This window comes from Periplaneta americana, chromosome 13 (assembly GCF_040183065.1).
Source record: "Periplaneta americana isolate PAMFEO1 chromosome 13, P.americana_PAMFEO1_priV1, whole genome shotgun sequence".
Taxonomy (NCBI): domain Eukaryota; kingdom Metazoa; phylum Arthropoda; class Insecta; order Blattodea; family Blattidae; genus Periplaneta; species Periplaneta americana.
Window position 1 is genome coordinate 34,276,724 of NC_091129.1, and position 23,712 is coordinate 34,300,435.

Genomic DNA, 23,712 nt, shown 5'->3' on the forward strand with positions numbered 1-23,712 from the left:
CGCACTAGTGTTTTAAAGGCTTACTTTAGGCACTGATAACAGTTAATAAAATGCAACTTTATGCACTATCGTAGAAAAAACCATATCTTGCACAGTATCAACATTTTCTTGAGAGGTCACAGAAACAGGACTTCCAACATGGTGTTCATCTTTGGTCCCTGTTATTTCTCTTCAAAATTCTGCATCCCAGTTTTTTTATGAAGGCATACAAAGGCAGTTCTCAATTTTTCCATCACATGCGCATAAATTTCTTTGTCGGACCACCCTTGAAAAATAGGCACTTCATCACCAACTAAAAATTGATTTTTGTTATGTGACATAGGTTTGTGTTCTTTAAAAAATTCACAGTATAGAATTGTTTAAAAACTTTTTATCACCAGACATGGAATAATACGTGTTTACGAAACAAAATACTCTCTTCAACAGTAACCGTTTTCGCTTTTATTTATGAATTACAACGAAGGTCCAAAACTATCAACTCATGTCTATGTATTTCTCTTACAAGGAAACCATCCCAGGTCATGCTGCTTGAATTTAATGAAAATACATATTTAAATTAATTTTTGTTCTTTAAGAAACGTGGTGATAGTCATTCGTTTCGCTTTTTCTTCGTTTACGAAATATTGACTTCAAATCGTTGCTACGTGTACCGCTTTTTGTGCTCACTCGGATCGTCGTAGTTCCGTGACCTCTCCTTGCGGAGAACACTAAATAAATATAAGGAGATAGCATTTTGTCATTTACTGACACTTTTTACAAGTTTGTGCCTAAGAAACTACACTGGGAAAATTGCGTTTGAAACTTATATAGGCTACTGGATTTCAATATTTAATCCTGCTTAAAAATCTGTTTAAAAGTGCGTAGTTTCTACCCTAGCACCGTTTAAGAAGTGTACTTGCATGACTTAAATGTGTGCAACAGCGTGACAGTCACGCTTGTTCACATGCATGACTTGCCACCGAGGCTAGTGACACGGTTACAAGAGAAGAGTGTCACTGTAAGAATTTCTATTACAACACGAACATAATCGTTATACTTCATATAGCTAATACTTTTAATTCTAATCTTCCTCATTGTTTGTCGCTTTTTTCTTCTTCCGATTATTTCTGTTATACTCTTTTAATAGTTTCTCCATATAGTATACAAAGGCCCGTACTCAGGAACGTCACTTCACCTTCACTTTCACTTACATCCGATTTCAGCAAGTATAAAACACAGAATTTATATTCAGAATTACAACTTAACTTACACTTTAGTTGTAACTTAGCCAAAAGCTAGTAATGCTACAATTTGTCTGATTTGTAGAGTCCTGCGTTTTGTTACTTTGACTACAAGTTAGGTGTACCTCGATCATACTAGCTTCACGCTGGGATCTCTCCCCGCATGCTCTGGTACTGTGTTTTTACATCTATTCGTATACAGTATCTTATTTAAAGGCAGCTTATATGCAATAAAGGATAATTTTTTACTACAATTAAACAAAACTAAACATTTTCAGGAACCAGCCTTTTTATTTTCGGGAGGCAACACATTTTGCCCACACATGCAATGAGGAAATCATTCGATCTAAGATGATACATTTATTGAAATATATTTAACAATATTAAATATCAATGCAATGCAAACACACCCTCTCAGAGTCGCCCTGTGCTCTTCATTGAAACTATGTAGTAACAATATCTTGAGATACGCAACAAATGTAACAATATTAATCTAAGAAGCACATTCAAATTTCTTCCTACAACCGGTTTTATTAACATTATGTATTAGTCGTAGTGACAAGAAATCGAAGTCATAAACAATTGAAGGGTTCAGAACCATAGTGGGCCAAGCGCCATTTACTAAAACCGTTGAAAGCAAGGGTTAAAATGAAGTTGTCACCATAATTCAATGGAAACATATAGCAAGTAATATAAAGTATAAACATTCAAACTAAATGATATGTCAATCTCCATTAAACTATGGTATTCACTTAACTTTAACCCTTGCTTTCTCCGTTTTTAATAAATGGCGCTAATATAGGCCTAATAAGTAAAAAGCATTAAGATACTTTAAATTTGATTGTTGTTGTTTAGCGAACTGTCCGACGACAGGTCTGAAACTCACAAGTGATACCAGCATGACATCATTTATGAGGGAACTAGAGATTAAAGGCTGAAATTAACAAATGAAAATAAATTAATATCAGTAAAAACTTAAAATAAAGCAAATTTTGAGTGCTTGCTTTACGAGTCTCTACACATTACAATCAATGACTGTAAACATTTTAAGTGCTTAAAACGTACAATTTCTCCTTCTTTCTAATAAAATACATTTTCTTCTTTCCTAATGTAGTGCTCGCTACCATATTCTTCTATTAGGGCATTGATCTCCAATCGCCCAGCTTTGTTTTATTTTCACATGTTCACCGAACAGCTGACCTAAACTGTGTAGTAGGATCGAGTGCCGCCGATCTATACTCCATATATACCTACACTGCTGGGGGTTACTTGGAGGCTTAAGGTAACCACTGATGAGCAAAGAATGAGACATTTGTTTACTACGATAAAGTTAAATGGATTTAGAAGATGACATTTTCCAAGAATTCATGGGTTATGAGTTCTGTGTCATATTATTTGTTTCTTTAGTCTCAAGTTCTGCCTATGTAGTCATAACCTCAGTCTCATCTGTAGTGTTACTAGTTTATTCCGAAGTTATGTCGTTAAAAGTAACTTAAATTTCTCATTACTGTTTTATTATTATTATTATTATTATTATTATTATTATTATTATTATTATTATCATTATTATTACTTTATTTTCATTTGAAAATCAATTAAGGGGAGTTGGTCATAATCGCATGCAAAGTAAAGGTAAATATATTCTTACTTCAAGCAGTCATAAATGTAATACTATTTATCAGAGTCTTTCATTTTTTATTGATATAACAGAGTAGGAGTTTTTTAAATTTATTGGTGAGATGATTAGTATAAGCCCTATGCCCGTAATATTACAGATATATATTACTAATTTTAGTAGAGTATGTTTTAGTATCTATTAGCAGTAGGTGGCTAAAATTTCAATTCAGTGTCTGCTATGATAAGTGTTTAGAGTGTACCTAATCACAGGCATGTAGTGAATTTATAAAAAATTATTTTTGAATTAAAAAATTAATTTAAGGGTAAAGATTTACTCTAGAACAGGCCTGCACAAGGTTTGCGCTCTCCGAGCCGGCCCGCAGCTCATGACCGGATATTAACTGCGCTCTGTATAAGGGTGGACTGGAAGAAGGGGTGATCTAGTACAAAATAAACACAAAAGGAAGTACTATTACGAGTGCTTATGAAATGAATTCCCGTTCAGTGTTTGCAAAACTATCTTGGACTATTATTAATTAATAAAGAAATATTTATTTTACAGAAGTAATAGAAATTCTATAGCTACTTAAATATACAATATCATTTTGTTATATTTTTATTTATCAGTACATCAAAACGAGGTTTTATGCTGTTGGCAGCTGAAATAAACAGTAGCCTACTGATCGTAATGAAACATCTGTTACTTAAGTTCGATATCTGCCTTTATTAAAGTTGATTATAGAAAACAGATGCTCACAAATATACATGTTGAGCCAAACATAGCAATCATTTTGACAGCCAGCCTGTGTAGTCGTGGATATTATTGCTAATGTTTAGTCTTGTAAAACTCAACCAGGCTAGTAGTATTATTCAAACGATCTTTAGCCCTTAGGTCACATTGAAGATCAATAAGTTCGGGCTGTAAATCGTTAAATGTTAAATGTTATGTTCCGTCTTTTAGATTCCTCCATACTACACTGTAGCAGTAGGTACGCAACGTGAAACAGTTACTGAGAATAGGCCTACACACTGCACTCCACTAGATAACTGAGTGGTCGTTTCCCTCTCGTCTACCTATAGCAAGTCTATGTCATTCTGACGTATCTTCCTCTCCGTTTCGGCGAGCGGTAAACACGCTCTCCCGCTCCGAAGGAGCGCGCGCGCTCGTTGAGCGCTGTTTGTGCAGGCCTGCTCTAGAGTACCCATTCTTTTTTCATTTTAAAGCTTAATATGTATATACACATCACTAAAAAATGAAAGAGTTCTGATAAATAGTATTACATTTATGACTGCTTGAAGTTAGGCTGTTTTTACCATTAGTGTGCATGCGATAACGACCAACTCCCCTTAAGAAGGAAGATTTGATTGTTTATTTTTTTAACTTGTAAATATTTATGTAACATAGTAGAGTTTAAAAAAATGTGTCAGCATTAATTCGACTAAGATTTTATCTTAGAATAAAAATTTTTATTATCTTATATTGAATTTATGTTTATTTAGTTGGCACTCCAAAGACTGTTAGGAACTTTATAAGTAATACCAATAAATCAACTCATTAAGCAACTAAGTAAGGACATAATGGGTTAGAGTGGTCAAATCCTTTCCGCCTCCATTGCATACATCGCTCACTATGTAGTAACATACTTCACTAATCGTACTAAGATATGAGATGATGCAACAATTCATCTTCCTCTGACACATATCGTCAAGTGTGATATATTGCAATAGTTCCCTACCTTTTTTCATAGACGACACACTTTACTGAACGCCCACGATATCGCGACGCACCTTTTTGTTTTTATTAATAGTAATAATATTATAATAGTAACCAATACTTCCCTTCTGGAGAAAAAGGTAGGAACTCTGTATAGAATATTCCATAGCGGACGGGAAGATGATTACTGTTCACTGGACGGGAATTTTGTCGTTTTTAACCTCCTTTTCGTCTAACTAAGACTTTCAAGGTCTAAGCGGAATTCAAAGAAAAATTGTATTAAAAACGTAGTCATTCACACATATTTCGTTTCCATGATGCAAAATGTAACAAAAAGATGCCGGAACGCCTTTCAGTGCGTTCCGTCAGAAAAAAGCACTGATAATAGCATCTATGTAGTGTCGGACATTCATTATTATAGATAGATCGATGTTAATACCCAATCTAAAATTCTAAAAGAACAAGCAGCAACTTGAGTGGCATGAGAGGAAAACAAAGGTATGTGTCAAAAATCCCACACTATCTATGCTGGATGTCCGATAAAAGATTTTTTTGAAAATTCTCCAAATTTAAATTAATGCGAAGTCTGCGCTTGGTGGGTTGCACAGAGTTCCTCTATATGTGGTCTTATGGTTGACTGGACAACACGTAAATCATCTTCAAAATGCAGCAGTCTGTTCTTTTGTTTAGACTTAATTATTTTCATGGTAGGAAATGAATGCTGACTCAAACAAATATGACTTTGAAAACGGCACTTCTAGGCCTAAATGTATTTTAGTTTATTCGACACCATCAACTGATTTGACAAAACATTTCCGCATATAAAGCACTCGTTATTTTGTTTATATTCATCATCTAAGCCACGTAAAACCATATTGCAAATATTCATCATTATATTTACGAAGTGCAGTAGGCCTACGTTTTTGTGAACCCTGAAGGGAATTTTCGCTCACATTATTTGAATTAGAACTCCTTCATATAACTTTGAACTTGATTGAGATTGTCTTCTTCGAATTAAAAATTTGTCCATGATAAAATCTAAATAAAGCATCTTTGTTGAAATACTCGCACTATCACCTACTCACACGTAGGCCTACATATACTGAAACTGACCAATATGTTCTGATGATTCTAAACTCTTTTTATTACTAAGTGGGAAGACTAAACAAATTACTAAATATTCAATGTTCACTTTCATTCGAATTATCGCCAGACAGAAATATTAAACTAAGCATTGTTGCAGATGTTCACTTTTCATTGGTAAAGTCTGTCTCAGAACAAAATGTACCACATCAAAAACTTCGTTGTAAAAAAAAAAATGCGTTGTAAAGAGACTTTCTGGATAGCATAAAATTAATTTTCCAATTCCAAAATTTCGCGACACACCGGTTGGGAACCTCTGATGTAGTGCCTGATATTAATTATATTACTGTATTCAACAAAAGATGAAGATTCTAATTGAATTTTCATACCTATTGTAATTACTATTATCAGTATTACTTATATTTTTGTACTCTAAATACCGTGATATATTTTCTTCTTTGCTGAAACATAAACGACTTTCCTTTATTTTTCACCACGTCTTTATATTTGCAAGCAAGTTCTTTGTTATAGGGCTATAGCTCCACCTGATTTTCCTCCCATTTCATTGGATGTTTTTGAAAATAATGTAATGCAGCCCGCAATGAATGAATGAATGATTTCCACACTTTTCGCGTGGAGCAGCTGTGGATGGAACTCTACTTTCTTATATGATGACGTCGAATACCAAGTTCACTTGCTTTTCATAGTTCTTTTATAACATTTCTACCTCTGTGCTACGTCACAATTTTGCGGGAAGGGGAAGAGAGAAAGCAAGAATTTGCAATGCTTTTAATGTTCTGACGCCCATAATGAAAATAAGCCACTTGAAATTTACTGGTCACTCTCCGGCAGAGATATATACGTGTAATAAAAAAAATGCACCTACATTTGACTTTGTCAAGGAAAAGATAAGACTTTCTTCTGAATACGGATTCGGCACTTCACTTTATATGACCTAATTTCTGACTTGAAGTCAAGATGAAGTGAAGTTGAAGTGACGTTCTTGAATTCGGTCGTAAGTTTGGACAATGTCCAATGATTCGTAATGTCCTACTCACCGAGAGTCTATGAAATGTCGGCTAAGTAAATTTGATCTGATATAAGGTCTAATAGCAACATATTATACACAATGTCTACAAGAATAAAATTTCTAATGTCTGAACTAGAGTCGTGCACAACCGGTTACGGAAGATAGAAAAGACAATCTCTACTGAACGCCTGGCGCTATAGACAGTATGCGAAGCTCTTGCATCTCGCGGAGTGGTCCAATGTTCGGTTTAACGAATGTCCGAGTTTCACTCGGGTGGACGGCTCTGGATCATGAAAGACAGATAATATTGAGCCATCCAGGAGTTCCAAGAATTGTTGCAAGGACTCGATTATCAATTAATATTTCCTCCTCTCTCCTCAATGATTGAAACACGCAACATGAAGCTGCAATCATTAGACTTGAGAGTGCCTTTATTTTCGTTAATAACTTTTTATCTCCCTAAAAACGATTTATTAGAGAAATAATAATACATCCACTTATAATAATTAAAAGACGTAGGCTATATTAACAACTACTGTTTCAGAGTTAGCCTATGCATTTTGAGTTTAAAGTATGAACGTTACAATAGTAAGTGTGTACATATTTGCTCTTCTATTTTGTAAGTAATTGTAATTTATTTTGTTCTTGTATTTATTTACATGTCAAAGTTCACCTAAGAATTACGCATATTTCCTTTGTTGTTACCGGTGTCCATTAGTTGATTTATATATTAGTTATGAAGATAAATGTACCGAAGTGTCCAGTCAATTATTACATTCCTATTTCAAGCTAACTTAATTTTTAGTTTTTAAGAAACCCACAGGTTCATTGCCGCCCCACATAAGCCCGCCATCGTTCCCTATCCTGTGCAAGATTAATCCAGTCTCTATCATCATATCCCACTTTCCTCAAATCTATTTTAATATTATCCTCCCATCTACGTCTCAGCCTCCTCAAAGGTCTTTTTCCCTCCGGCTTCCCAAGTGACACTCTTTATGCATTTCTGGATTCGCCCATATGCGCTACATGCCCTGCCCATCTCAAACGTCTGGATTTAATGTTCCTAATTATGTCAGGTGAATACATTGCGTGCAGTTCTGCGTTGTGTAACTTCCTCCATTCTCCTGTAATTTCATCCCTCTTAGCCACAAATATTTTCCTAAGAATTTCTAGCTAACACTTTTTTTAATTAGGAAAAGTAAATTTCCTTCATTTGTTACTCCATTTGTGCAGTTACAAAATGTCATCAGAGTTCCTGTATGGTGAAATGCGCTTGGTATTCTGTCCTATATATCTGTGGTTCTGTCTAGCCAGGCGCAACCGCTTCAAGGCCGGATATTCGAACGAATGTCAAACTTGGCCGGTTGATCTGCAACCGGTCGAATATAAACCGGTTCTAAGCGCTGTTCTGCAGCACTCTGGTCTGAACATTTATTAAATGCATGGTATTACAGTTCAGTGATGGGTTACAACGAAGCTTCTTCATTATCGTTAGCATTGAGTCGCCACAGTTTTAACCCATACTTAAGAACATTTAAATGGGTGTTAATTTCACCACGTTCCTTGTATGTTTGATTTCAGAAGCTATTTTCTCGACCTGCCGTTGATTCGATCAATGACGCATTTTTTGAAGTCCTGTTCATTAGTTGTGCTATTAGAAATTCGTTATACTTGAGTTTTGCTCTGTATTGTGTTCAAGAAACTTTCATATCAAAGAAAAATGTGTCACCAGCATTATCTCTGGAACTTAGAATGCCAGCCGTTCGACACAATAGTGCGTTCCTATCTAATCTACACTCAGGGACAAAAAAAACCGGACACTTCTATATTTGCTTGTATTTTGTTGCCAATTATTTCAAAATGAAACAAAACCCATTTAAACAAAATAATGTTCCATTTAGCACCTTATACGACAACATTTGAAAAAAATAAAAATCTCTGATGAGAAAATTTACAAAAAATTAAAAAGGGCGTATAACTATGGCATCGTTTGGTCTAACTGTTTTTTCATTTTATGGTGCCTTAAACATTAAAAACTCGTTTTAGTAACGGGTATTACCCCCTCTGGCTTGAATAACTGCATCCATACGTCTTGGCATGCTCTCAATTTGGTTAGCAATGTCTTCTTGAGGAATAAGTTCCCATTCTTCGCCAAGTGCTCACCTCAACTCTTGTAACGATTCTGGTCTCGGTGTCTATTCTTAACACGTCGTCCCAGCATGTCCCACACGTGTTCAATTCGGTTCATGTCTGGACTCCTTGCTGGCCATGGAAGAACATGGATTCCCACTTCTTGGAGATAATCTCCGACCGCATGGGCAATATGCGGCCGTGCATTATCATGCATTAAAACAAAATTATCGCCTACAAATTGGCCAAATGGCACAACATGATCAGCCAAACATTCATTTATATACCTATCAGCTGTTAGTCTTCCATTTTCAACAGAAACCAATTCTGTTCGAGCATCCGTACACACTCCTGCCCAAACCATCACTCCACCACCTCCATACGGCACATTTTCGGAAATGCAACACTGTGAAAATCGTTCTCCCCTCCTTCTCCAAACTCTTTCACGTCCATCACGTGAGCACAGATTGAAACGGGACTCATCGGTGAACAGAACACAGCTCCACTGTCCATTTCTCCAATCCCTGTGATCATTTGCAAAACGCAGTCGTTCAACTCGATGCATCCTGAGAAGTCTGGGACCAGTTGCAGGTCTACTTGATATCAGTCCACTTCTTTCAACCTCCTTCTAACTGTTTTGGCCGAAATTGGGCGTCCATGCATGTCAACAAATTGCTGGGCTACACTAGTAGCTGGCAGGTTGCGCTCCCTAAGAACTCTCAACACCATATACCTGTCTTCATTTGGATTTGTAGCTCTTGGACGACCCGAACCTGGTCTTCTGGGATATTCTAGGGTCTCTCTATACCGTTTTATGGCATCATGGGTTGTGCTTCCAGCCATATTCATAACATTTGCAATGTAACGTACACTGCGTCCATCAGCGTAAAGGGCTACAGCTCGAGCCACATCTTCAGGTCGCATCTTGTTTTAAGACAAATGTTACAACCCCACTTAAACTCAGAAAATGTAAAAATAAAGAAATAACGAATGATAACGATAATGAAGCACAAAATGGTTGAGACAAAATTGTTATAGCTGAGACTCCGAAAGCAAAATTGGAATATTTGGTTGTAATGGCTTGTTTATAAAACAAAAAACAATCAACAATGTATACACGTCTCCATAACAACAGATGGCTACCATAATATTGTATGAGAAGATAATGTTTTGCAAAATACCAGCAAATATTAAAGTGTCCGGTTTTTTTTGTCCCTGAGTGTATTTACAAAAAGATCGAAGACATTCCAGACGTTATGTGGGTAATGAGACGAACACCTTGTCGTCTACCACAATTCAATGTTTCTTTTATTTACATTATGTCCATGTATCAAGCAGCTGGCTCAACTTCTTCACTTATAATCTCATACAAGCTTTCAACATTTTGTTCGAAATCTTCTGGGGGTACAAATGATAAAGCGAGTAGATAATTATCTGATTATTACTAGATACCTCCCCCTCGAGGTTTGTTTTTTACTTTTATGGAAGAGGGTTCAAAGGTTTGCACCGCAACCTGAGGCTTATTGTGCTTACCACTTTTGTTCTGAAAATGATGTTTGTCGCCGAACGGTTGCGCTCTTGTACGAATACAGCACGTTGCACCGTGTACTTAAATCTGGCTATGGCAATAATTATGATAACGATAAATGTGAATAAATTGTGGCGAAATGAATCCGAGACTCAACGCCAAAAGTTATCCACCAATTCTCTTTCAATTGGTTGAAGTTCAATTGGTCTGGGGACTAGTGGGGTTGCCTTTTCGGAACCTGCGTGTTTAGTAGTGTAGTCAGCTGGTGTAGGTTGAGTAGTTTGTGCAATTACGCGTAAAATAGTTTTCTGGTGACACGTAAATTAAGCGTAAAATATGTAGGAAACTTAAAGCACATAAAATAAGAAAACATTAAAACAAAACATGGCTTTTGCAGTGGTTTTTTGTTATTGTTGTATGAAAACAAATAATGTTTAGAAACAAACCTTCCCTTTCGTGTATTCATGTGTTCTTAACTTTTAGCGAATCATTACAAACTACTAAATCCACGTCATAATTATGTAAATATCACGATTCGTATGCTTGCACGTCTTATTCTATGTTTTAATCCTCACTTTCACACAGGAAAAGTCCTTTTCCATAATGCGGTTAGCAAAGGATGTCAAAACGGCAACATAAGGGGTTGTCGCAAGTTGCTTTGAAGTTGTTTTACATCCCAGCATCTTCAGCCCAACTTGAAACGCTTTTCTCCATAATATAAGAAGAAACAGGCTCAGCTTCGAATGTTCTAAGAAACTGCTTCAAATATATTACACACTTAGGCCCTAACTTAAAAAGACCATACTAGTGATGGATATTAGAGTGATTAAGGCTTGTGAGGGCAATAATTGAAGAACTCTCTGCATAAACGAGGTAGCTCCATTTTCACAAAGTTGTGGAAAACAATAAAACACATTATAAAAATTCAAATTTTAACTGAGCTTCTTTCCTTTTTCGGAGTACGTCCTAGGTACCTAGGAGTTGCATTTCATCACTCACTCATTTATTAGGCCAACAATCAGCAATTTAGGATTGTGAAATATGAACAAATAATGGACCTACCCCTCTGCAAATAAAATGGAATATAATTAGCCACATTTTGTACTGAACAAACATTTACTGTGTGAATGTCATAAACTACAACAGGAGACATAGGAGATATATTATAAATGTTTCGAGAAAATAATTGTTTTAAATGAAACATTTCATAGTGTGGTTTGGGGAAGCCATTGGTTTAATTCCAAATATGCTCAGTCAATTTAAAAGAGCAGTGTATTACGGTAATTAATGATTGAAAGAATTTTAGTCTTTTCCTTTAAATGTGTAGAAATTTGATCGGAACAAATGTAACATTTTGAAATTCCTTTCCAGAACGAAAAGTTACGTTTGTTCGGATGAAATTTCTGCACATTTGAAGAACTAAACTGAAATTCTTTCAATCACATATTATCATAATACAGTGCTCTCTTAAATTGTCTGATCATACTGGGAATTAAATCAGTGAGTTTCCCAAAACATGCTATGAAATATTTCATATAAAATCATTTTTATTTCGAAAAGGAAGCACAAACGAGCAAAATTGTATTAAACTTTTGTGTATGAAATATCTCAAAGAATAACTCCCTGAAATTGATGACATTACTTTCGGTTCTTTCTGTAGGCCTATATAGCCTCCTTTTTGCAACGAAACGACTGGCAGCTCATCTCCAATTCCACTGTAACTTACTACGAAATTCTCGGAATCACATGTTCTTGCACTAAAAGATCATAAGCAAAACATTAATTTGACCAAAAATTGGAACCAACCCCTTCAAGCAGGAACTCCTTCAATTTTAAATATTTAAAATGTATAACAACATTTTCAGTGGAAATTAAAAAAATACATACTGTTAACCTGTTATGGGCAGTTTTAGTGTTGGAAAATAAAATTTAAAATAAGTAGGTAAGATTTCTGTTCTATCAGCATTTTATTATTTTGGTAGTAACAGTCAAGCTTGTTTCTTTTCTAAAGTCAGATATACAGTACAGTATATGAAAATTCACTAGAGGAATTTAAAGCTGTTACTAAAATTTTGAAATGCTATCCAAATAAATTGTCATTATAAGTACTACTGCAAGACGTAGGCCTAGTTGTTACAAATTTTCTCAATTAAAAAAACTGTAAAACGACACATATATGTTTTAATTTATTAGTAGATGGCTGTATAAATAATCTTTAGAAAACGATTTCGTGCTGAAATATGTAAGAAAATTAAAGTTTAAAATGTAATATAATTAAAATAGTTTTTATATTATTCCTGCACTATAGAAAATTAGATTTTTATATCTGTGTACAAGACTGATTTCTTCGTCAAATAAATTACGTGTAATTTACATATAAACCTAGTAAATTACCTTGCCAATCATGGTGTTGGAAATACGCCTAAATGGAGGGTAGATGCAATAGAGATGTCAGTGCTATGTCTTAGTGGCCACCCTCCCAAATAGTAAAGTAAATTAAAGTAGTAAACCTCATATCCACGTCTAAATTTATAATATATATCTAAGAGGATAGTTTAAAGTTACTTACCAAGCAATGCCACACCAGCCAGAGGCACAAGGAGCCCCTTGAGAGCCAAGGCCTTCGGGTTGTGTTGTTTGCCGTGCTCCATATGATGGTGTGGTATGTAGTGGTGTTTGTGAAATTCCCCATACCCTCCTTCTCCTCCTCCGATGCTGCTTTCCAAGCTGTTTCCACCGCCGCCAATGTGACCACCCAGTCCACCGCCGCCAATGTGACCACCTAGTCCACCGCCACCACTGTGACCACCTAGTCCACCGCCACCACTGTGACCACCCAGTCCACCGCCGAAATCATATCCTCCGCCGTAGCTCAGGCCAGAGTGATGATATTCTAGGCAAATAGAGACAGATGTGGTTAGGTTTGTACTGCCAACGTCTTCGCTGCATTTTTATAAAAATCATGTGGTTGAGTTCCGTGCCATTCTTTCGAAGTTATGGTGGAATTCTGGTCCCTTTGTTTGGCCTGCCTGCCCAGTTGACAGAGTTACAATCTCTTTCCTGAAGTACACCTTCTGGGATCTGATCCACTTCTCAATTCAGTCGTCAGTAATGCTTGGATTTAGAAGCATGGAGTCGATGTTAAGGAAAAAGAGGGGACATGTGTTACGTCCTTCATGACTCGAAATTGGACACTAACTGAAGTTGACTTTTGAAATTGCCCTTTCTCGATGCCATTGACTATTTCTTCACAGAAGATATAAAGCCATTGTAGCCGCAAAACCACATAGTTCTGCAATTCACGGTAGTGAAATGCTTTGTGTGGTAGAGTGGCATTATATGGGGCAGAAACATGGACATTACGACGAAGTGAAGAGAAAGGACTAGAAGCATTTTAAATGTTAATATGGAGAAGAATGAAGCGTGTGAAATGGACAGATAAAATAAGAAACGAAACTGTGCTAGAAAGAGTGGGTGAAGAAAGAATGATGCTGAAACTGATCAGGAAGAGAAAAAGCAATTGGCTGGGTGAGTGACTGTGAAGAAACCATCTATTGAAGGATGCAGTTTCAATGTTGATCGGAAGAAAAGTTCGGGCAGAAGAAGATATCAGATGATACGACATAAGATACATGGATCGTATGCAGAGATTGAAAGGAAGGTAGGAAATAGGAAAGATTGGAGAAAGCTGGGTTTTCAATGAAAGACCTGCTCTTGGGCAGAACACTATGAATGAATGAATTGTCGGAAATTAGTTAATTTTCTGATTCATCATTTTCTCCAATAGTTTGGGCTGAATTTTGAAGAAATACAATGAGGATCATAATTGAATGTGAATCTTTCCATTTCCAATTGTAGAGTCTATTCAATTCCGACCACCCCGATATATCCGTATTTATACAATAATCTCAAAGATATTCAGAACCAATCACATTTAAGCTACGTAATATGTCTGTTACTAATATTAAGAAGACAAGAGAGAAGAAATTAAAAAAAAAAAGTGGAGTTGCAAAAAAGGAAAGTCAGCAAATTTCAAAATTGTCTACCTAACAATTAACGACGCCTATAACGAACAGTAAACTTTCGTTTTCATTTTATTTATATTTCATTCAATAAGCTTCAACATTTCTTTGAATATACTTTTAATATTTATAATAACAGAATTCCGTAACTGTTATACTGTACAGTCCATTCACTGTCGTTTCAGCTTCAAATAAGTGTACGAACAAGGTGCGTAAGACATTGAAGGGGGTTCTGTACTAGGAAGTTCGTTCCACAACAAGAACACAGTAGTAAACAGAGCAGGCGGCGTTGCGACGTGCAGTCCTGTGGTGATACTCAGTGCACACAGTCGAAGTGGGTGCAACATGTGGCGTCCGTGAGAAGACCCGTTAAGTGAAATACAGTAGTAGCTGTAAATAATAGTACCAATCAAATGCATTCCCCATAGGTAGGGGAAAGCCTGTTCAGAAACAAACTGCGCATATTATTCAAAATGTTTTCACATATTTTAAAAATGCTGGAAACCAATCACCACTAACAGAGACAGTTAATGCGACAGGAGTACCATTATCGACATTGAAAAGAATAATTTCTCTAGACTTGTCAGGCTTCGAAACCCCGACAAAGAAATACCGGGTGTGTAAAAAACTGTCCAAAGTAGACGATTTCGATCGTGATTTGATTCCGTAAACCATGTACCAACGCTATTAACAACAGACAGCGCCTACCATTGATAACATTCTTTCAGAACAAAACAAACGATACGGGATATGAATTTCCGTATGACAGGACAACGCTACATAAAATTCTACGATCTATGGGTATTAAATTCAAGGCAAAGAACAGACGAATACCTTCAATTGTATCCCGAAAAATACAAATGTGGCGTTCCGAGTACCTAACTAAAATTGCGTCTTATGGACAGAAAAGTATCAAGATCTGTACTTAGATGACACATGATACGATACGCATACTGGTATATTTCGTCGATGGACTGATGGTACTAATTCGTGTGACGCAATATTTCCTACCAGGAAGGGGGAAATACTTTTGATTTTGCACATTGGAGGAAGGAAAGGATTCGAATGTATTATTTGTAACGGAATTAGTAATTCAATGTCTATGTCTGTACCCATACATACATAAATTCTAACATTACTGCCATAAACATGTTTGAATTGTGTGCCATATATATATCTGATGAAGGACGCTCACAATAATTAATTATTTAAATTGACTTAATACATTTTACAACAATAATCCTACACTAGTATTTAACGATATTGAGTGTTGTGACAACTACGCCAACAATAATGTACTATTTAATTTAAACATATTTCAGTTAAATATACGTAGTATTAATATGCATTTCTCTGAATTATGTGTATTATTGCGAAGATATACCTATATCTGTTTGTTATTGTGTTGAATTTTTGGTAACAATGTATGGATGTAAAACAATCCATTTCGAGAACACACTACACGAGATCTGGCAACGCTGCAAACTCTCTTGGTTACAGGCTGGCATTGCCATGCGCCTCCTGGAGTATAAGAAACAGGAGGAAGGAGAGGTGCAAACTCCCTCCCCTTCTGTCTTAACCAGCTGAAAAGGCAGTGAATGGACTGTACATGGTAAGTTACTAGCAATCCTGAAAAATGGAAAGAAAACTTAATTTTGCATAGGGACGGAATTCAGCCACTACTTGATACTTTGGAACGGAACTCATCCATGCCTGAAAAAATCCTGGACTGAACTCGAATAGGCCCATGTGTTGTAGAGGGAATAGTCTTCAACAGTTTCCGTCCTTAATTCACTGCATTGTAAAGTCGTTTACGAGACAACCACAATATGCACTGGGCAGTCGACTCGTGTCCTGCCTTCTATCGTACTGTACAATATAGCCAGCCAGTGCCTACTAAATGTAATATTCATGACCGGGACATTCACACGAAAGAATGAATGATTTTGCTGACGGTCTAGAGTTACTGTATGTCTAAAGATTCGTTGTGCAATTGTTTATCCTATTACATTTTCAAGGCGAACGCATACAACTAAGTTTGATTAAATGTCTTTCATACACATAACATCTATCTATAGGCACCGTGCATGGGTCTCAAAATCGTATTGGTGGCGCCGCGCAGTGTCTCAATTCCTAATTAACTACAGGCTCGCAGTCATTCACTAGTCATGTGTGATATAGAAATTACATGCGGCTTTCTGCCGATGAAAAGTTGTAATATTAGTAAGAATGGGTTTATTGATTCATAGTGTTCTGCCCAATGGCAGGTCTTTCACTGCAAACCCAGCAATCTCCAACCTTTAATTATTTTATAGACTCAGTGGAAAGTTCAGTACTGCTAGAGGAGTGTAAAACTGTAACTACATAGTTCCTGAAATATCAGTGAAGTTGTTTGGCATTTAAATCAGATTTCAGACCATTGAATGAGGGCGAACAGTCATATTACGAAAACATTGATATACTTACATTTGATGTCATGATGTACGTAATATTTGTGTGTATAAAGTCTCTATAAATTACGTATTTTAATGTGATTTAATTCTAAAAGTAGTCTTAATTACACTTCCTGAATAATGGGCGACTGCAAATTCTCTAAAACACAACACATAATGAACAATATCATCAACATACTACCTTTGATTGAGGTTCTGGCTGATATGTACATCTGTTATCAGGCTGTACATCTCGACGATATGTGTCAGAGGAAGAACAATAATTGTTTGTATGCATATGAAGTCTGACTAGTGTAATTTGTAGCTAGTTGGCGATATATGCAATGGAAGGGAAAAGGAACTGGTCACTCTACCCCATGATATTCTGGCCTAAGTTAGTTGCCTCATAAGTGGTGCCTTGTTGGTATCACTTATAGGTTCAGACTTCTCTTTGGACAGTTGAATAAAAAACAAGATCAACGTGCGGAAGCAGTTCAATTGATAGTTTGTGTAAAATGTTATACTGTATATTTTAATTCGCTGAATGCACCTTTCAACATGAATTCGAACACTGGCAACGCTGTAAGTAGTTTAGACTTCTTCAGCTGTTAATTTACCATCGTGCAGATACGGTGGAGTAACAGCAATGATCCCTTTATCGGAGAGGTTTGTTATTATTCCAGGAAAACCTGACTTCATCACCACCTTCTAATAAAGTCAATAATCCGCAATCAGTTGTTATGAATGTGTCACTCGATCTGCCTCGGTAGCATTTAGATTTGAAGGCCACCATCTGGTCCACATTGGGTGGCTGTTCCACTTCTGAACAATTAATTGTCACTCTACATTTTTCAATATTGCAGGCATTGTTTCCTGAATACTTTCTCTGCTAGGCCTAAACCCAAAATTACAGTAACCATTTTGGATGTCAACAACATTAAAGTGGCGGTAAAAATACATTATAATTATAATTGTACGATTAACTCCGAACATCACCCTCATAGCAGAATATGAGTAGATGATTTTCTTTACTAATCTTACTCTTGGACAGAATTTTTCGAAAGCTTTCGATGTGAGATTCACTAATAAAAATGGCAAAAATAATATGTGTGGTCTAGATCTTGGGGCGTTTCGACTATCTATGGTAGCTATTTTTGGGTTGAATGATAGAATTGGAAATATTTCTTATTTTGATTCTACGGGTATGATTCTGTTTCAATTGGCAGCAATTTTAACAATATATCCGAAACCACAAATGTCACTCCCATTAAGTCTGGTAGTTCTGTCTCATATTTTATTGCAGAATAATCTCGGAAACCTTGCATTTCATTAAACATATCATCTGTTCCTGAACGCTTGTCATAACATTTCTTATGTGACTTCAGTTCGGCATGTAATGGAATAGACACTTGAGTAGACAATTCACACAATTCAATTGTGAAAGAAAAAACAAAATCACTAAGAATGGTTTCATTTACTTCTGCCTGTATGGCTACTTCATTTTTCGAAATAACACTTGTTGAGCATTCGCCTTCCATAAAAACTTAAATTTTCTTCTTTTCTTCTTCTTTATGCGTCTCTTTCGTGCCTTTCCGGAGCTAGTTGAGATGAGGCAGTCTTTTTCTTGTAATCTTTTATAAAAAATACTGGGAACCGTATGCTAGTTTTGGGGGCGTTCTGATCTCGTTCCCAATAAAATGAATACCGCAACTTCTTGCTGAGGGTGTTGGTTTGCAAGGTGAACCATCAGGACTTGAAATTAAGAATTAAATATCGATATGAATACATTTAAAAATAAGTATATATTATTATTTATTGTTGCTAATATTATACATAATATATATGTAAAGATCTCAGTAATTATGCACTTTTTGAAATTTAAATGATAAATTCCTGTCGTTGTTAACTTTATGGTTATTTATAAACATAATACTATATATATTCTATTTTTTATATCAGGCCTAGTATGTAATAATTAGACATCGGATTTTTAGGCACTAAAAATTGCAGTTTTAGGCGCCTAAAATAAGCTCAAAATTTGTAAAATTAGGCTCTATTTTAATGGAAATAGGCATTTTAGGCACATCAAGGTATCATACTTATTTCTTTCACTGAAATGTTTAGTTATACACTAAAATACGCACAAAAAGTATGTTTAAACATTAAAAAAGAATACTATATTATATTTATAAACAGAGCTGCACAAATTTAATATGTTGAAACTAATGAAATAATGATTATTGATATCAAGATTACTCATTTTAAGTTATTGAAATTCAGTTCCATGCTCAGACTTTATTATAATTATCTGCACAGTACACCACCAGAATTTTTTCTAAATTCTCCACAGTTAACCTTTGCCTTTTGTCACTGAGAATCATTTTGAAAGGAGAAAAACTTCTTTCAACCGAAACTGATGTGAGAGGCGCAAATTTTAAATTAGGTGCAATAGAAACATCAATACTTACTGGAACATTTACACTTTCCCCCGATATCACTCTTGATACTTTTTCCAACAATGAAAATCCTACATTCTTATTTAATACGTTGTCCCACTTATTTTTAACTTTTTTCCCAGTTTCGCCCAAAGCAGAATGTATGTTCACTTGAGCTTCCTTTACTATTGCTATTTGGCTACAAAGAGATTGTTTTTCACGTTCTAATTGTTCAATGCTTGCAGGTATGAAAGAAAAGTTTCATGTTATGTAGGCAATATCGTTTTTCACTCGTGAGTCATTCAGACAATCTTTCACTGCTTTCACACACGCTGCACTATCAGTTTCAGGTAATTTATCAATAACTGTGACCACTTCTTTAAAATACTTAGAATAATACACCACTGACTGAATCCAGGTTCCCCATCGTGTAACAACCGGCTGAGGTGGGAGTGGGATATCTGGAAAGTTCTCTCTGAATATTGAAATCTTGGATGGGGCTTTACAAAAACATTTTTTTGTGTTAGAAATAAACGAATTGACAAGAGGAAATTCATTCCGGATTGTTTCAGAAACCCTGTGAAGGCCATGTGCTAGACAGGTTACATGCGTGAGGTTAGGATAAAATGTTTTAAGAAGTGGAGCTGCAGCAACCATGTATGAGGCAGCATCAGTACAAAACAACAGAACTTTAGAATCGTCTATATTACCTGAGTATAAAGACTGTAGGCCTTTATTTACAAAATAAGCAATGGCTTGGCTATTCACTTTCGAAAGTTCCTTAACACATACGAGGTGTAGAATCGAAGGTCCATCAGGACTAAGTTTTCCTACTACCATATTTGCTATATACCTATTCATAGGATCTGAGGTTTCATCCACAGAGACCCATATGTAAGAATCACCTATATCCTCCCGAATGGAAGCTAAAGTTTCATTGTATATTCTGTCTAAGTAATTTTTTCTTAGGGTCGACTCAGATGGGATATTTTGTTTGCAGTATTTTTGTAAAAACTGTCTTAAAACCGGATTTTCAATTGCATTCCAGGGAATGTTAGCAGCAACAAACGCTCTGGTTAAATCAGCATAGAAATTGCTGCTGAGATTGGATGAAGTAGGCTGTGTTAATAAAGTTTGTTGCAGTTGATTTTTCTGCTGAGCTTTAGCCTTATGAGCCGCTCCTTGCACATGCTGCTTTAGGTGGCACTTCTTTTCTTGCGAAATCTAAAAATGTAAAGTAAACTGAATTAAAATAAATCCTAATTGTTGTATTGCCGTATTTCTATCACAAAGTTTGTGGGTTCGAACAATCAAAATTTTAATGACCTGCAAATACTTTAACTATCGGAATTTAAAAGGTTAAAGTGTAGTGGTCTTAAAAAGAATTATACCTCAGGATAGCTCAGTCAATGTATACTCGTAAATATTATAGGCCTACTCATTAAAGTTAATAGAATTTATATATTTCAACTATTGTTACATACCTGTTTGCTACAAATCTTGCAGAATATTATTTTTCCATCATAAGTGAATTCTGAATATTCTGTTAGCCATTGCCGGATCAATGTACATTTTGCACTTATATTTTTCGGCATTATCGCGTTAAACTTCACAGGAAAACGTCCTACCGCTCAAAACTTCTCAACACATATAAGGTGAGGGAAAGAGCAACTGTTAACGAGCATTCAAATGAACCGTTGTTATTGAGATTCAATTGGACAAAAATACAAAGTTCCACTTATTGTTGCATTTCCTGGTAGTGTTAACACTAGGAGGGCCATTCTTTTAAATATTTTGTAATGGTTTACCCTACTAATTCGCAGTTTTACGACTTTTCATAAATATTTCAAAAACACTCTTTCTCCAAAAATTGTGATTTTATGACACTCTGAAGGGCAGTACAGCTAATCGGTTTCAGACCGAAAACAGTCATTTTTATAGTATAGTATATCTCTGAATCGGTAGCAGCACATGTTGTGATTGTTGCCTGCTTCAAAACTAAGGTTGGTTCTTTGTCGGCATGTATGCCTCCAAACATGTTAAATTCGGTGAAATCTATTGCGAGTGTCGTGAGATTCAAAACATTTTATTTCCTTTATCAATGGTTTCATGGATGGTGTGAAGCAAACTTTCCACTTTTTAAATGCCTTAAATTTCGCAGTGAATGCATGTATAAATTATAAAAAGTAAGAGTAAAATGCGAAACTTTACAGTGAGTTAGGCATTTTAGGCGAATATTAACAAATTAGGCTCTAATAACCGTTTTAGGGAATTTTAGGGCACTATAAAACTCTTTGAATACCTTTCAATTTCCATGAAACACAAATATTAATAATTATTTTTACTTTTCTCCTAAAGAAACAAAATAGGCATTTGCCCTAGAATCCGATGTCTGGACTAATAATACTATGATTACAAGCAGTGTAGCCTTATTTACTTTCGTCTGCGTACTGCATGGATCCACAATTAGCGTCGTTGCGCCTGAGTTTTCTGTTTTGGGAATGAATAAAAACAACATCGGTTGGTGTGTTCCTATAAGCAATACTACATTCAAGAACACAGCAATTTGCATTATCTTTCCGCTTTTTAGGATTATCCATATTTCTAATCATTTAACCTGAGATGTTAAGTATATTCATACGCTTCAAGCACAACTCTATCGCTGCTGTCCCGCAGTTAATAACAACAATCGCCACCAGAGGAGCTTGCACGGTGCCTATACTTACAATTGGCTTTTAAGGAACCCGCAGGTTCATTGCCGCTCTCGCGTAAGGCCGCCATCGGTTCCTATCCTGTGTAAGATTAATCCAGTCTCTATCATCATATCCCATCTCTCTCAAATCCATTGTAATATTATCCTCCCATCTATGTCTCGGCCTCTCCAAAGGTCTTTTTCCCTCCGGTCTCCCAACTAACACACTATATGCATTTCTGGATTCGCCCATACGTGCTACATGCCCTGCCCATCTCAAACGTCTGGATTTAATGTTCCTAATTATGTCAGATGAAGAATACAATGCGTGCAGTTCTGCGTTGTGTAACTTTTTCCATTCTCCTGTAACTTCATCCCTCTTAGCCCCAAATATTTTCCTGAGAATCTTATTCTCAAATACCCTTAATCTCTGTTTCTCTCTCAAAGTGAGAGTCCAAGTTTTACAACCATACAGAACAACCTGTAATATAACTGTTTTATAAATTCTAACTTTCAAATTTTTTGACAGCAGTATAGATGACAAACGCTTCTCAACCGAATAATAACAGGCATTTCCCATATTTATTCAGCGTTTAATTTCCTCCCGAGTGTCATTAATATTCTTACTGTTGCTCCAAGATATTTTAATTTTTCAAACTCTTCTATGGATAAATCTCCAATTTTTATATATCCATTTCGTACAATACTCTGGTCACGAGACATAATCATATACTGTACTTCGTCTTTTCGGGATTTACTTCCTAACTTACTTGCTTTACTTGCTTCCAGTAAAATTCCCGTGTTTTCCCTAATCGTTTGTGAATTTTCTCCTAACATATTCACGTCATCCGCATAGACAAGAAGCTGATGTAACCCGTTCAATTCCAAACCCTCCCTGCTATCCTGAACTTTCCTAATGGCATATTCTAGAGGAAAGTTAAAAAGTAAAAGTGATACTGCATCTCCTTGCTTCAGCTCGCAGTGAATTGGAAAAGCATGAGATAGAAAGTGGTCTATACGGACTCTGCTGTAAGTTTCACTGAGACACATTTTATTTAATCGAACTAGTTTCTTGGGAATACCAAATTCAATAAGAATATTATACAAAACTTCTCTCTTAACCGAGTGATATGCCGTTTTGAAATCTATGAATAACTGATGTACTGTACCTTTACACTCCAATTTTTTCTCCATTATCTGTCGAATACAAAAAATCTGATCAATAGTCGATCTATTACGCCTAAAACCGCACTGATGATCCCCAATAATTTCATCTACGTACGGAATTAATCTTCTAAAAAGAATATTGGACAAAATTTTGTACAACGTCAACAAAAGTGGTATTTCTCGAAAGTTACCACAGTTAGTCTTGTCTCCCTTTTTAAAAATAGGTACAATTATGGACTCTTCCCATAATATCTACGTATGCTTAATAAAAGAATATAGGCCTAATATGAATTTAGAAAGATGCTCAACTGAATCCTTTTTTAATTACTGGATGTCACTTATTATTAGTTTCGACATAGGAACGGTAGTAACGGTAGTCGTAATTTCAGTAACTTGTGAATGTGAACTTTAATCCTCAGTAGTGTTGCCACGTATAGTGGCGTAGGATTTTTGCACACAAAGAAGGGTATAGAAAAAAATTGGCAGAAATATAGGAATGTTCAGTTTTCAGTGTGTGTGTGATTTTTTTGCCCGATTGTTATTAATGAACAATGAGAAACGCTAAGCTCGTGTTCCGAAATAGCTAATGTTCTATTGTTCTATGGTCACAATTGCCTTCATTTTTACGCTGAAGAGTGATGA

At 35.8% G+C, this 23,712-nt stretch overlaps 1 protein-coding gene across 1 annotated transcript in view; it reads right to left on the minus strand.

Moving 5' to 3' along the window:
• LOC138711792 (uncharacterized) overlaps positions 1-23,712 on the minus strand; it is a 111,457-nt gene that overhangs the window by 61,368 nt on the left and 26,377 nt on the right. The window contains exon 2 of the mRNA XM_069843021.1: positions 12,892-13,215. Coding sequence (XP_069699122.1) covers positions 12,892-13,215 — 324 coding nt within the window. The remainder of the gene's footprint in view (positions 1-12,891; positions 13,216-23,712) is intronic.